At 40.8% G+C, this 14838-nt stretch overlaps 4 protein-coding genes across 4 annotated transcripts; 2 read left to right on the top strand and 2 right to left on the bottom strand.

The window, feature by feature from the left end:
- Positions 1 to 478: 478 nt before the first annotated feature.
- Positions 479 to 5404, bottom strand: PKNH_0718400 (conserved Plasmodium protein, unknown function; the record flags this gene model as incomplete). The annotated part of the gene is made up of 1 exon (XM_002258439.1): positions 479 to 5404. The coding sequence occupies one exon, from the start codon at positions 5402 to 5404 to the stop codon at positions 479 to 481; it is 4926 nt and encodes a 1641-aa protein (XP_002258475.1).
- Positions 5405 to 6605: 1201 nt separating this feature from the next.
- Positions 6606 to 7509, bottom strand: PKNH_0718300 (conserved Plasmodium protein, unknown function; the record flags this gene model as incomplete). The annotated part of the gene is made up of 4 exons (XM_002258438.1): positions 6606 to 6662; positions 6766 to 6839; positions 6975 to 7085; positions 7188 to 7509. The coding sequence occupies 4 exons, from the start codon at positions 7507 to 7509 to the stop codon at positions 6606 to 6608; spliced, it is 564 nt and encodes a 187-aa protein (XP_002258474.1).
- A 1491-nt stretch (positions 7510 to 9000) lies between these two features.
- On the top strand, positions 9001 to 11814 carry PKNH_0718200 (uncharacterized protein; the record flags this gene model as incomplete). Its single annotated transcript, XM_002258437.1, has 1 exon — positions 9001 to 11814. The coding sequence occupies one exon, from the start codon at positions 9001 to 9003 to the stop codon at positions 11812 to 11814; it is 2814 nt and encodes a 937-aa protein (XP_002258473.1).
- Positions 11815 to 12600: 786 nt separating this feature from the next.
- On the top strand, positions 12601 to 14563 carry PKNH_0718100 (chaperone, putative; the record flags this gene model as incomplete). The annotated part of the gene is made up of 9 exons (XM_002258436.1): positions 12601 to 12724; positions 12920 to 12999; positions 13140 to 13204; positions 13317 to 13413; positions 13538 to 13645; positions 13903 to 13956; positions 14069 to 14118; positions 14246 to 14306; positions 14486 to 14563. 9 exons carry the CDS (start codon positions 12601 to 12603, stop codon positions 14561 to 14563), a joined length of 717 nt encoding a protein of 238 aa, XP_002258472.1.
- Positions 14564 to 14838: the final 275 nt, after the last annotated feature.

Below are 14838 nucleotides of genomic sequence, written 5' to 3'. Positions count from 1 at the left end.
AGTTCTCTCAATTATGAAAAAAAAAAAAATGAACCAATCGGGAAATAAAAAATGAAAAGAAAAAAAAAAAGGCGGGTACTTAGGAAAAAAGTCCAGTTGACACAAAAACAAAGCGCGACTGCAGTCCACTGCAGTCTATACAACTGCGCAGTCGTACGATGCATGCGCTTTCGGTGCATACGGGCGTGCTTCTACATTTGGTACAGACTGTCGTTCAGCAGTGTAAAAGCGGCAGTAATTTCGACGCAGCGGAAAACTATATGCAAAAAAAAAAAAAAAAAAAAAAAAAAAAAAAAAGCTACGGGCGGATGAAGTTCGAAGTGAATAACTGCCAAGTGGGGCAGGTGTACACGCCTCCCCCGGTTGGATAGCTTAACGGAAGAGAAGTCTAATGGGCAAGGGAAACTCCCTTCTAAAGGGAATACCTCCCCCTCTAACCCCGTGTGATACGTTGTCTGATACCATGTGCGAAGCCTTGTTAAACATCAACACAGTCCACTACGCAAAAAACCAAGCGTGCCAACTCCTCCAACTCCTTACAACACACCCAGTTCTTCCCGAAGGGGGGTGCTCCCACAAGTCTGGAAAGACTATCCTTGATGTAATCCCCTGCACAGCTGTGTACGTAAAAGGTGTTTCTAAAAAAGGTAATTAAAATTTTATTTCTCCGTGCCTGCAGTAAATGTACTTTATCTTGCGTATGTACCTCCCCCACGGCAACTACCTGTTTTGCTAACATCTCCCCCCTTCCTGGTAATACCATGCCGGGTTTACAAAAAAAAACATCCAGGACGGAACGCATCAAATGTCTAAACGACGAACTGTACTTCCCCTCTTGGTTCAAATCGAAATACATCTTCTGACAGAAGGTCGACTCGTCCAGCGCGGCGAAGTCGCTCCGTACAATGGGCTCATACAACCGTTTCATATTACTACCCTCGCTTAACCTGCGAGGCGTGTTAATATCGTTTAACCGTTTTAGAGTACTGCCCTCGTTCATCTTGGTTGTTGTGAAGAAGCCTTTCGATTGGTCCCTCCCGCTCTCCCCACACCACATTATTTTATTCTTCACCAACGTTACGATGGCTACATGAAACATGGTGGCATATTCTTCCAGAAAATGTATGTACACCTGAAACAAACACGATGACAGGGTATCCATCTGGTTGGAACACTCCCCTTCTGCTTTGTCACTGCTTCGATCTTTCCCCCCTATACTGAGATCCTCCTTTGTGTATTTCTCCGGATTATGTTTGTCCACTTCAGAACTTTTGTTCGTGTCCTCGTCAGTACCCTTAACAACACCCCATGGGTGGTCCATGAACACATCACCTCTTGTAATTTCCCCATTCACTCCGCCCTGTCGAAGATACTGCAAAATAATGAACGAGTCGCTCAACACACGCATGTACACGTTGTTACTACACAACGTATACAAATATCGGTTGCTGAAAAAATTCTCGTAGAAATTGCAAATAATTCTACAAGGAATTCTTGACTTAACATCTCTAAGGATGAAAATTAGATAATGAGAAATGAGAGAAGATATGACCAGGGGGAAATAAATCTTGGCGCTGCTATGATAGTACTGCATGCCAGTCCGCTTGATCCTCTTCACCATGAGCATATGTTTGTGCTCTTCTTCTCTCTGTTCCAGTAATTTGTACTCATCGTTCACGTATGTAAAGAAGAGGATGGTTTTCTGTATCTCCCGCATCAGGTTTATATCACTTATTATAGTTAGGAAGTTGGCCGGAAAAACATTCACCAGATCAAAGTATACATACAGCGAAATAATGTTGTCTTCCTCCATCGGTTCGCTCGTGCCTTCCCTGTTCACACTCAGAGGCACCTCCAGTGCAGAGCTCCCCTCTCCTTTGCCAGATGGACCAATCGCCTCCTCATCGTTCAGCTGAGATGTCACCTGAGCAGTCGCCTCATAATTCACCTGAGCAGTCGCCTCATAATTCACCTGAGCAGTCGCCTCATCGTTCACCTGAGCAGTCGCTTCACTCATCTTATCGCTCATCGCTTCACGCGCTGACGCATCCACGCCACGTTCGTACAAATTCAAAAATCGCACTAACACGTTCAGAGTGTACTGCAGATGCACATGGAACGAGCCAAAAAAAAATTCCATCACCCCAAGAACCAGTTCCTCAGATTGTATACCCCTCAGGAGTGTCCCATAAAAAAATATATAATTCTTTCCAACATCGTTTACAAAAAATTGCTTTCTCAAAAAGGAGAGTAACAAGTGTTGTTGGTCATTGTTGAAAATGCTTTGTGTAAATAACCGTTCGTTCCTGCTTCGGAGAACGGTATCTTCTTTCCTCCTACCCGACAAGATGTGAAAGAATATCTTCGTTAGCATCTTCAGGGCCATTGTCTCTTCGTTTTTGTTTATTTGATGCCCAAGTATTGTCCACAACCTTCTAGACATGGTAAAAAAGTACGGGTTCATTGATGAGCTGATGTAGAAAAGGAACTCCACCATAGCTGTACATATTGTGTAACACACCAGGGTGTCATTTGAGAAAAACTTTAACTGGCGAATGATTATCACGCATAGGAGTTCGTATGGAAAATCGAAGTAGTACTCAAAGTGGTGTCTCCCCCCATCAATCCCCATGTCTATGCTAACTTGCGCCTCCCCCCTGGTGGCCGCATTCCCGCCATTCCATCCGCTCCCTGCAATTCCTAGCAGTACCAACCGCAACTTCTTCATAAATTCTGCATGCACCAGACACTGCTTAAAGTAAACATATCGATACCGATGGCTAGTCAACTCCTCCATTATGTTTGCGTAAATTATGCAGAGGGCATTCAGCACGATGAAGTCGCATGGGCGTGCCCCCCATTCGTCATTCGGCGGATACGACTCGCTCATCATCTGGGAATTCTTGCCGTGACAATCACTATCACTGTTATCAGGGCTGTCCCCTACGCAGGGGTATCTCTCCACCCAATTGGACCTGCCAATGGATGTACCACCCGACGCACCATTAGATGTTCCACTAGATGAATCGCTCGGCACGCTGTATTTCCCGTCGCTAAAGCAGTACAGGTCCCGATTGAAGGCCGAGAATTGGCTCCTCCCCCCATGGGCCAATTTTATCAGTTTTCCGCTCTCCGTTGCATACCCGTTCAATTTAGTTAGCACACCATTGGGGGAATAAACAAAAATCGAAAACAACACCCATTCGATGGATTTCATGTACATAAGGAACTCATCCCTGAAAGGTTCTTTTTCATTTTCCGCATGCTTGAATCTGGGAAAATGGAATCTATAAGCCATGAGCAATTTTGTGTACTTGGTAAACATGTCTAACAAAACGTACTTTATCCTCTTCATCACAGTTTGCAGCTTGTTCGGTGGTTTGCCCAGCGGCCAACGACGACGTGCCGTAAGGTAGTCACTCTTCGAAGATGGGTGAACACGGCTAGCCCGTCCTTCACTATTGAGAGCGCCTTTGGAGAACCTATTCCACACATAGCCAAAAATGTACTTGAAAAAAAAAAAGTACTTATTAATTTTCTTCTCCAAAAATATAAAAATGTTAATGATTCGATTGATACTCTTTCCTCCCAGATCCTTCCTGCACTTATGCAAAAACTTCCTGTTCAAACAGAGCGTCCGATAGAGCGACTTTACCATACATGGTTCTGTGGATTGGCTAGCTGATTCATTAACTCTCCTGGGTTCTAGAACCCCTTCTTCCTCTGCATCAAGCACGCAGCAGAAAAATAAAAAAATTTCATTATTCACACGATTGAGTTTCTCCAAAATGGCATAGAATAAGCAGAACAACATATAGCAGGTTTCCTTAAAATTATGTGCATATTTCTGGAGCGACTTCCCCAGGTGGGTAGATTCTTCAACTCTGCCAAGGAACATGTCTCTGAAAAATGTCTTATTATGCAGGTATATACAAACCTGGTCGATAACCTTATTGAAACATTTGTAAAAGAGCATGGTTCGTTTGGGTGTCTGCTCGATGTTCTCATTATAGAAGGAGATCAGAACGTGTATAGTCTTTAATATATCCGTGAAGAACAAGTTAAGAAAGAGAACATCGTTCTTCTCGTAAATGCATTTTATAATGTCACGTAGGATTTTGTTAAAAAAGGAGAACAAATTTTTGAGCAAGTCTTGGTTCAGGTGGTGTGCTACTTTCAACGCCTTCAAAATGATGCAGACAAGAATTTTTAATATATACAAATTGGTGTTCCGAGATTTTATTTCGTATACAAATTTGTTCCTATCCTTATTCATTGTGATATCATGGATGTGTTCCTTCTGGTTGTCTCCATTTTTCATGCACACAACATTCTCTCCAAACGTGCAAATGTATATATGTCCAGGAGTGTCCTTCACATAAGTTGTTAATTTGGTTGCCCTCTCCTTTTTGTTATCACTTTCGGAGGTTACATCATTTGGAGAATATAAACTGAGTTCCGTGTTTTCCCTTCGTACCTCTTCATCACGTTCATCGGTTGTCAATTTTTCACTTTGCCTCTCTGCGTGTTCATTGTGGTGGGCCTCCCTACTACAGGGGGAAGGACTCCTCCTCAGAACGACCAACTCGTTCACATATTCCGCATACGCAACAGACTCAACAGGCGTAACAGACGCAACAGACGTAACAGGCGTAACAGACGCAACAGACGTAACAGAGCCCTCCGCTAAAGAACAATGAACATGGTTAATTAAGTTTAAACAAAAGTCGATCAGGGAGAAAAGCACATGGGAGTAATTGTCTTCATTCTGTTTAACATAGCTAAACCATTTATTTATTTCCTCCCTTGAAATATATTTCAATTCACATTGCGAAATTAAAATGTCTACAAAGTTTGAGTCCCCTGTATTTTGCTCTTCCCAAATGGCATAGCCATCTATCACCACATTTGTCAGTTCGAGGAGGATGTTGTAAATGTTGTTCGCTTCATTCAAATTCAACTCCAGGTAGGAAGACAACAAAGTCTGAAATATACTATCATTACTGAAATTGAAGGAGATACACACTTCAATAATATTCAGCTGATTAATCGTTTCTATAACTTTTTTAAAAGATGTGTAATGTGCTAGGGGTCCATATTTTTTAAGAAATGTACTGTAGGAAAAAAGAAATTCATAATACTTGTTTTCTTCTTTTAATTTGTTCAAAAAGGTAATTACATTTTCGATTATTTTGGAGAAAATATATTTGTCATTTTTTATATGGTTAAATAGGTACAACGTATTTTGCATCAAGTTTGTATTGTCTCTTTCATCTTCCTCCTTTCCCCATTGGTATAATCCCCCAGGGGTATCACTACTACTACTACTACTATAATCCCCTTTGGGCATACACCATTTGTTCACAAGCCCTCGGCTATTTGTGTTGCTTTCATTGAACATCATATGATTGTATGTAATTGCGCATCCTTAGCAGGAGAAAATGCCGAATGTGTTTCACTGGGAAGGCACTCAAAATGGAATACACCCTAGCTGTATGTATATGTATTTGCATATGTACGTATGTATGCATATAAACATTAAGCATATATGTGTATTTAGCCAGTTCTCCATTCCGTCATTTGCTAACCCTTGACCTCTTCCTTTCAAAGCGTTCAAATAAAATGGCGCAAAGAAAAAAAACCTCCGTTGTAAATGCATAAAATGCGCTTTGCCTTTCACGTAAGAGGGGAAATTGGGTTGAAGAGTAAAAAAAAAAAAAAAAAAAAACAGCCAAAAAGGGGCAACAAGGGAATAGGAAAATAAAATAAAAAAAATATAAAAAAATATAAAAAAATAAAAAAAAAAAAAAAAGCCCAAAAGGGGTACCAAGTAAATAGGGAAAAAAAAAAAAAAAAATCTAAAAAGAACAAAAACTGACCAAAAAATATGAACAAATTAGCTATTCATCAAAATAGAGAAATGCATCAAGAGGGATCTTTTGAGTATTTTCTGAAATACCTTTTCATCAGTGTAGAAAATAAAATACACACACAATTTACGATGGCGATTTTGTCACTGTTATTGTGTTGCTCCTCCTGTTCTGTCGGGAGCTTCGACAAGTTTATTCATTTCACGCAGGGGAAGAAATATAAAAAAAAGTGTGGAGTTGTCAATTGTGGAATAACCCCAGCTAGCCATTTTAAAAAATATATACATATATATATATATGAACGGTGTATAATTATTTTTTCAATTAAGTTCCATAACAACCTGAACAAGTCATCACATTTTAGCAATTCTATATAGAGTAAAAAAAAAAAAAAAGGACTACATCATTTGTAATAAAACGAAAACGCTAATAACTGCTACAACTGTACGTTTTTCTATATAAAAATAAAAAACGTGGTCGTCCCTATTTTCGTCATTCTTTTCCCCACCCAAAAGTGGGGAGAACGGAAAAGAGGGGAAAGTACAGAAAACAGGGATCAACATGAAGTGACACAAAACAATTCGCCAAGAAAATTGTACATTATATATATTTTTTTTTTTTCCTTCACTATGTTTCAAAAGGGTGAAAAGTGTGCTACATGAATGTTGCGCTTCTGAAAGAGCAAATATGCTTTCGCATCTGCGCACTGTTCGCGGGGAATGTACATTCGCAACCTCAGTATAACACATCTTCATTCTTTATATCCATCAAATGCCCAACGTCGTGTAACATCTACGAAAAAGAGCGCACAGGGAAAGCCAAGATGATTATAGTATATAGCAGCTAATCTCCCCTTGTGAACTACCGCAAGGAACGTATCAGTATATAGCCTTACTTCCATTTGGTCGTAAATGTCAACTGCTGGAATTTTAACAAGCACTACGGGTTCACGCATCGAATCGGTAGGGACTGTGATGAAAAAGGAGGAGGAGGAAACATATAGACATTGAACATACGCGTGTGAATTACCAATCCGCACGTACACACTTGCAACTGAATAGCCATTCGGCTAGCATCATAATGTTGGGCTCGCCCCCCATTAACCTTCAATTTCCGTGTCGACATCAAAATGCTCTGCATCCTTGTTTTCTCCCGTCCAGTATCCATCCACTGCGTCGCTATCCCCATGGTTGTATTTGACAGACATTTGCTTGTCTAAAAATGGGTGAACGGTGAGACAGGATGTTGCACAGGTTTGTTATAGAGGGCCCCATGCTGCTCCTCCGCAAGGCATCGCCTGTCAATTTTTAGTATCACTTTTCCTGGTGCGTCCGCGCAAATCCTCTCGAATTTGCCTCGACAACTCCATTTGCCCCTTCAGCAGAGCCCCGAGTTCGCTCTCCTGTGCATGCATTTTGTTTATATCAATAGCGCCCTCTATGTCGTCCTGCAGATTTTCATTCCCCTCATCATCAAGCTTCATTTTCATTAATTTGTCCCGCTCTTCAATCGGCAAATGTGCGGAATAATCCCTATAGTACACATTCAGCGGCCTTTGCATTCGCTTGGCCACAAGACCAATTTGTCTCTCCAATGAAAGGGACAGGAAAAAGGAGAAAATAAAAAAAAGAGGAGACATTTTGTTTTGACGTAGTGAAATTTTGCACTTGTTGTTTTGGTAAGGGACGTCGTGGAAAATGGAGCACCAGCGGGATGGAAAAAAATAGAAAAGAAAATCGCAGAATTGTCAAACTGTTAAATTGTCAAATTGTCACATTTTTAAATCGCCCGTTTACAACCAATGCTGAGGTACGCAAAGAAACACGTTTCGAGAAGCATCATAGTCTGGACAGATGGGATATTCTGCGGATGGCGCGCAAATCAAGCGCCAAGCATCTTCACTGCGTTTTTTACACCCGATGGTGTGATTAATGGGGATACGAAGAAATGCGCCTTCTCCCTTAATCTAGGGACAACTGTGTACATACAACGGACAAAAAAAAAAAAAAAAAAAAAAAAAAAAAAAAAAAAAAAATTAATATATAATAAAATAAAGGTTGAACAACGAATAAGAGAAGTTGTTGAAGAAAATAAACGTTGTCCTTTAAAAATATCATTTCATAACTTTGCATCCTTTGATCATTATCCTGTGTCACCAATTTGAGACATCCTCTCAAGTATGTCCTTAAATCGACTTCTTTCAGGATGTGACCCTTTCCTTTTTTGTTCACATGAAAATGGGCAATTAAATTTATTGCTACCCTTTTTGAGACTTTGCTTTGTTCTGTTGAACATACCCACCTGAGAATGGGTTGACACACAATTTGATGCGCAAACGGGGGGTTATCTGTTTTCCCCCCCCCCCATCCCCAATGCACAGGAAAGATAAACTCCCATTCTTTAGAACTTACACCAGTTTTTTTCAAAAAAATTTTGAATCAAATGGTGAAAATGTGTTTCCCTTTTCGCGAGGCGTCCTATATGTGCAAATTTTTTTTTTTTTTTTTTTTTTAAGATAACCTAGTACTTTTATGCCATTCGAAGGTGGTGTCCCAAATGAAGTGAAGTCGTTTCTTTTCTACGCCATGTGTGAAAAATACGCGTTAGTAACATATCAAAGGGGAGAAATACCAACTAGGTTGAATCACGGATAGGCGAAAAGCTCCCTTGACGTTGCTTCGTTCTCTCCTAGGCGGGTAAGAATTTCCGCAACTAAGAAGTTTGTCGCTTTGCTCCTTAATCGCTTAATCGCGTAACCCTGTACTGATCAATTTTGTGGAAAAATAAGAAGATGGTAAAGTGAGGCGGCAGAGATGGTCAATTCCTCCAATTCGTGAACCACTGCGCGTCGGAATGAACACTCTTGTCGGGTCAGGTAAAGTTAGAAAAAAAAAAAAAACTGTGCATAGGGAAAGCGCAAAGAGAAATTGCTACGCCTACTACCTTCTTAACTAACCCCTTTTTAATACCTCCTCCTTTTTTTTTTTTTTTTTGTGCCTCTTTGGAGGAACACTAAAAATAGGTTCCGTTAAGAAGTTTCAGGCGAGACACCCTTTTGAGAACTTTGAACCAACGCGACAACGCATCGATCTCTCTTTGACCGCCAAGATGTCCCCACGTACGACTCGCCATGCGTAAAAAAATACGCACACCCTTGTTGGTGGTGTCGCTGATCATCCTCATTTGTGTTTTAAAAAGTTCAGTCGAATGTGTGAATTTAGCTCCACAAAGGACGAAGTGGACCCGCCTTAGGAGGTGGAAAACGGCAAAGGTACAGAGAAGCAGAAACAACCGAATCAAGCGTAAACAGTTTTACATTACCAGTTATGGTATTATTCCAAGAAGGGACAAACCATCCTGCAGAAAGATCTTCAGAATATACAAAGGATGTGGAACGACATGTTCATACGAATGGATAGAGAGGGATGACAACGTAGAGGTGAAGATATGTCTTGCCCCGCATGTTACTTCAGATGACATACACTTCATATTAAAAAGTGATTACTTATATGCCAAGCTGAAAAATAAACCACAGAGTCTAATAGAAGGGAAGCTAAAAGGGATGGTAGATATAAACCAGTCTACGTGGTTTCTAGAAAGGAGCAGAGACTTCTCCGTTCTTATGATCCATTTGAAGAAGAGACAAGATAAAGGAATAAACGAATGGGTTGGGGTAATTGAAAAGGAAAATATCCTTCACCTATCATATGATAATGCATCCTCAGCAAACAATGAATTTAATCCATCCACACATGTAAATGCAGAACCGAATGAAATCCTCCTTAGAGAAAAATTTCCCATGGCCAAGGCGGATGATGTTTTCAGTTTCGTCCTGAAGTGGGCCAATACCAAGTCCAATGGCCCGAACGAGTTTGGCATCCCCAGAATGAAACTAAAAACCACAGTTATAAATGATGAGCATGGAATTGAAATAATAATTTCAGGATATGATTTCAAGTGGGAGGCTGAAGACAGCTTGGTAATAAAATTCAGTTCTCTGGAAAATGGAGTAGAACTTATTGTGCACAGGGGGAAGGTGGCTAGTGGGGTTAGAGGCCTGCATGGAAATATGGTGAGTTTTCTTGTGAAAGAATGCGAAAAAAGGATATTGAAAAAATTGCAGCACGATTTGAAAGGAGTTTTTTATTTAAACCCTATGTCAAAGAAGGCAGAGACACTCATGCATGGACACACGCCGCAGACTAACTATGATTACATCTCCAGCGATAAGACGGGTCCACAACACATCTCCGTGAACAGGGAAGAGCCAAATGAAAAGTTCACACACAGTAATAATGTAAACCCAGTTGACCATCAAGAGGAAGGAACAAACAAGGAGCAGGTCAAACATATAAGGAAAGACTCTCCACAGGAAGAACTGATAGTAGAAGAACTGAAACTCCAGTCAAAGGTCAACCTGACCTGTGATGATAAATCGAAAGAACCAGAATATATGAAAAACTGGTCCGAAGAGAAAAAAATCGAATTCAGAAGAAACTCAGTTTTACAATTAAAGAAAAATTTAGAAATGGCACAGGAGAACAAACTGATCATGAAGCTCGAGGATTATGTCAACTATATGAAGATATCTTTTGACCTGACGGATGAGGAGGCTAAGCTTGTTTGGAAAAAAGGTATGGCTAAATCGGATGAGCAGAAAAGCAAGGAGAGTTTTTACAGATTCACGGAGGTGGAGAAACTTACCGACAGGATAGGTCTAGTCGTTCCGGGGGAGGAGACCAACTCAAGTGGTGATGCTATAGGACCAGAAGAAAACTTCTCCTACTGTCATAAAGAGCAAAATACCCCCTTCACTGACTTAACGAAGAAGGAAAACTTCGATGATAAGGAAGACAAAACCACGGAAGAGGCAAACCAAAACAGCATCAACAGACGTTTTTTCAACTGTCTGGAACAGGAGTTACTGGACCCAGAAGATAAACCCAAACTGACACTGTACGAAATATACAGCAAAAGTGACCAGGCGGAAAAACAAAAAATGAGAGAAAAATGGAAAATGAATGAACTCAGGTTAAATACTCTAATTAATGAATTGGCCTATTCAGAAGAAGACCTTATCCCCACCGTCTGTAATAACTATCGAGATGTCTTACTGAGCGATGAATACGCCACCCTCATGCAAATCAGGCTTGAAGAATCTCCTCCGAAAAATGAAGAAGAAAAAAAAATTCTCAAAATAATTAACTCTTTCGCATTAAGTCTCTACGATGATATAAAAATTGTCATGGAGCATGAAGAAAAAGAACACTTAAAAAAAATCCAACTCATTTGTGAAAAAGCTATCAACGACGAAAAGGGGCTGAACGATTTTATCGAATCCATGAAACCACTCTTGGATTACTCCTTTCTTGGGTATATAAAACATGCCATACGAATGGAAAAGAAAAAAATAAAAATGGAGAATAAGGACTTCCGAGAACAACCCTCCGATTGGCTTATCATCCTAATGATTATCCAAAAGGGAATTTATTCTATTTTGGAGAAGGACATATGGGAAGACGTTATCCACGTTACTACCATTATTTGCCAGGAACAACCCAGTGTGCGTAAGACCATGCTAACCACTATGGTTGCCTCCATGCCCAAGGCCGATTGGATTTTTTTCAAGGATGTTATTAAAACGATATACAAATGTGTTCAGGAAAGGAAAATTACAGCTAACCATTTTCCTGACTTCCCTCATATACCCGAAGCTATTTTCCAGCTCAACTATGACATAGAGAGAATTCTGCCTGACTGGTTCATAAAGGAAATGCTAGACCAATACGATAAGTCTGTCGTGGAGTTAATGAAATCAAGGAAGCCCTTGTTTTGGAAAATGAAGGAGACCAACTGGGACAAGAAGTTCGTACAGGATTTCAAACAACTCCAGGTTCAGCAGTTCCGCCAGTACGAGCGCCACTCGGGCGGGGGTCCCACCTAGCCCCGTCAGTCTTTTTACCTATCAGTCGTTATTCAAATCCGCGACAGCCATAATTTACAAATATGACAACACTGCAACGGACCACATGTACCTACTCCTTGCATCCCCCACTTAACATTTTTTTCAAGTTCCTTTGCACACATCGCTTTTCGCTCAACACATCACTGGAAAAAGGTGCTAAATGGGCGGCCTCTAAAATCCCCTCACTGTCCATGTTTCACACGTTTAATATAATAATATGCTTTTTGCAAAGAGGCACTGCTATGGAAACTATTTGGCCAACGTGATTAGTGGGTGGGTTGGAGCCCGCTCGGTGTAAAAAGAGGCACAGTGGGGATGAAAAAAATAAAAATAAAATAAGCGGTGTAGTGATCATTGTCCCAGTGAGGAAGTTATATATGTGGAGAAAAATTTATTCATCCCCCCCCCGAATGGAAGGACGTTCCGAAATTGTGCGAGAGAAGCTTATCAGCTAATCAGCACCATCGCTTTTATGTCATGCCACACCACGCTGCGTTTTTTTTTTTTTTTTTTTTTTTTTTTTTTTTGTTCATACATTTTTTCTTTTTTGTTCATATATATTTTTTCTCTTTTTTGTCGCCATTTGCAATAGTTTTTCACCTGAACGGTTCATGTAGCTAGCTATAATTTATTTTATTATTTTATTTTATTTTTTTTTTTGTCGATGATTTGTAGCTTCATTTGTACAACTCGCGCAACAGTGGGTCGATGTGACAGACTCATCGAGCGGCCCAAGCACCAACTTTTAACTGACCCCCAGGCGGCATGAATAAAGTAAAATATGTACCCCTGTTGTGGAGACACAAGGCGGTACTTAACACGACGGGGCGTAGACGGTATCATCATAACATTAACAATTTGGAGAAAATATTTTACTCAAGTGGGAAATGTTAGTGTGTGTTGAAAATGTAGAGTTCCTCCTTCAGTTGCGCAAAATAAAAAGACGCTTTTATTTCGCCAAGGGGTTTGGAGTTTTTTCCTACTGTTTATCACACACACATATACAATTTCATTTCCATTTTGCCATCTTATTGGAACTCCATCCGTATGCGCTTTCTCCCCCCCTCTCGTTACCTCATCGCAGACACGAATACCGCTAGGCGTATAACGTGCCACAAGTGCCACTGTGACATCAGCCTTGACGTGGTTCCCCTCAGTTGTGAAGTAAGTTGAAGGACCACTCTGTCCCCAAGATGGGCGTTGTATCTATCTACATGTCTATATATTTGCACACGGACCGATACGCATTTGGTGCGCCTATTACCCCTAGTCTCCGTGCCGGTTTCCCTTTCCACTTTTTTCAGACCTGTAGCGCCCTGCTCCACGTTGATGCATTCAAACAGTTTAACTTTTTTGAGCTCTTTGGCCTGTAAGGACTTGCGAGAAGGAGTATACCCCTTTTCCTGAGAAGTGAACCCGCGGATGCCATCTCCCCTGACATGTCCACCACAGTGCAGTTTCCCCTACTTTGCCCCCCGCAGACAAGCCACCTACGACATAGACAAAGGACACTTAAAACAAAAATTTAACAACATACAAAAGCTGTATCACCCCGACAAACATGCGCAAAATGAGCAGGTATGCTGAACCGTATAGGCTCATAAGCAGTGCGCACAGTTACATATATGCTTCATACCCTCTGTTGCATTGTCATGTCATGTCATGTCATGTTTTTTTTTTTTTTTTCTCCACGTGGCCAAAGCTTGAACAGATAAACGAAGTCTCCAGCTACCTGAACAGTGCATACAAAACTTTGCAGAATGATGTGGATCGAGCCCTCTACTTGTTGAGTATCCAATACAACTATAAGGTGAGCTGTTATGAGGAGAAGTAAATTTTTTTTTCTTCCACCCTCCCTTTTTAACATACATGGATGATGTATATATATGTATATATATATATATTTTTTTTTTACTGAATTGATCTTACCATTTTGTCGATTTCTAGTGATGTGTGTGCGTCCTTGCCACTGTGATCCTTCGGGACGATGTTCCCTCAGCATCTACCTGCCGAGGGGAGGTTATTACGACACACGTGTTACCTTCCACTGCACACCCCATTTTGAAGATCCCGGAGGAAGAGAACCTAGAGGATAGCGAGTTCCTCGCAGAAATTGTCCAGGTGAGGTCCTACTCCTTAAATTGTGCTACCTCCCAAGAAACTTGATTCAGCGCACCGAAGGAACTGTAGACACATGTTTACTTCTTACTTCATTCTTTGTCTTACTCCCAAGGTGAACGAACGGATTGGAGACCCCGAAGCAAATATTACCCTGATGACCAAGTAAGGAAAGCGAGATAGTAGGATTGTTCTCTCTATGGAGAGAAATGAAAAAAGGGCATCCTGCTCCCTTGCGGACATATACCACCATGCATGTTATTCAAAATTTTACCAAACATTCACTCTCCAGGGAGTATAAGGATAAGTACGAGGAACACATTGAAAAAATTAAACTTTATTTTGATAAAGGGGTAAACAATTCATACGACTACTTTACCACCCCCACTGTGCACCTTCATATGAAGCTGAGTCACCACAGCTGGGGGTGAATGCGAATAGGAACGAACTACTTGGGTGAGGGCACTTCTTCCTACTGTCCCCCTCCCATTCACACGTTCTTTTTACACGTCTGACCTCGCTTTCCTCGCAGGATTTTGAGCATATATTGATGGCCCTAAAAAAATTGAAGTTCATAAATAGAATACTGGACCGCCTTCAAAACGTTTGAAACAGAGGAAGAGGAGGGGGTGACATAGGGGTTTAGCATCCTGCGCTTTTTCCTTTTGTTCATCATACTTCCCTTTTTTTTTTTTTTTTTTTTTTTTTTTACCCCTATATGGCTACCTCATCATTATCCCTACCCCGCAACTGTTTGTGTTGTATGAACGTTCCCTTTGATGTGGTCCCCCGGCATAAATTAAAAGGGGGATCTCTCTCTCCCGTACGTACACACGTGATGCGTACCCTTTAATCCTTCAAACTTGGAAATGGTAGTATTTTCCT

Source organism: Plasmodium knowlesi (genome assembly GCF_000006355.2).
Source record: "Plasmodium knowlesi strain H genome assembly, chromosome: 7".
In the NCBI taxonomy this organism is placed as follows: Eukaryota; Apicomplexa; class Aconoidasida; order Haemosporida; family Plasmodiidae; genus Plasmodium; species Plasmodium knowlesi.
This window is presented reverse-complemented; position numbering and strand designations above follow the sequence as displayed.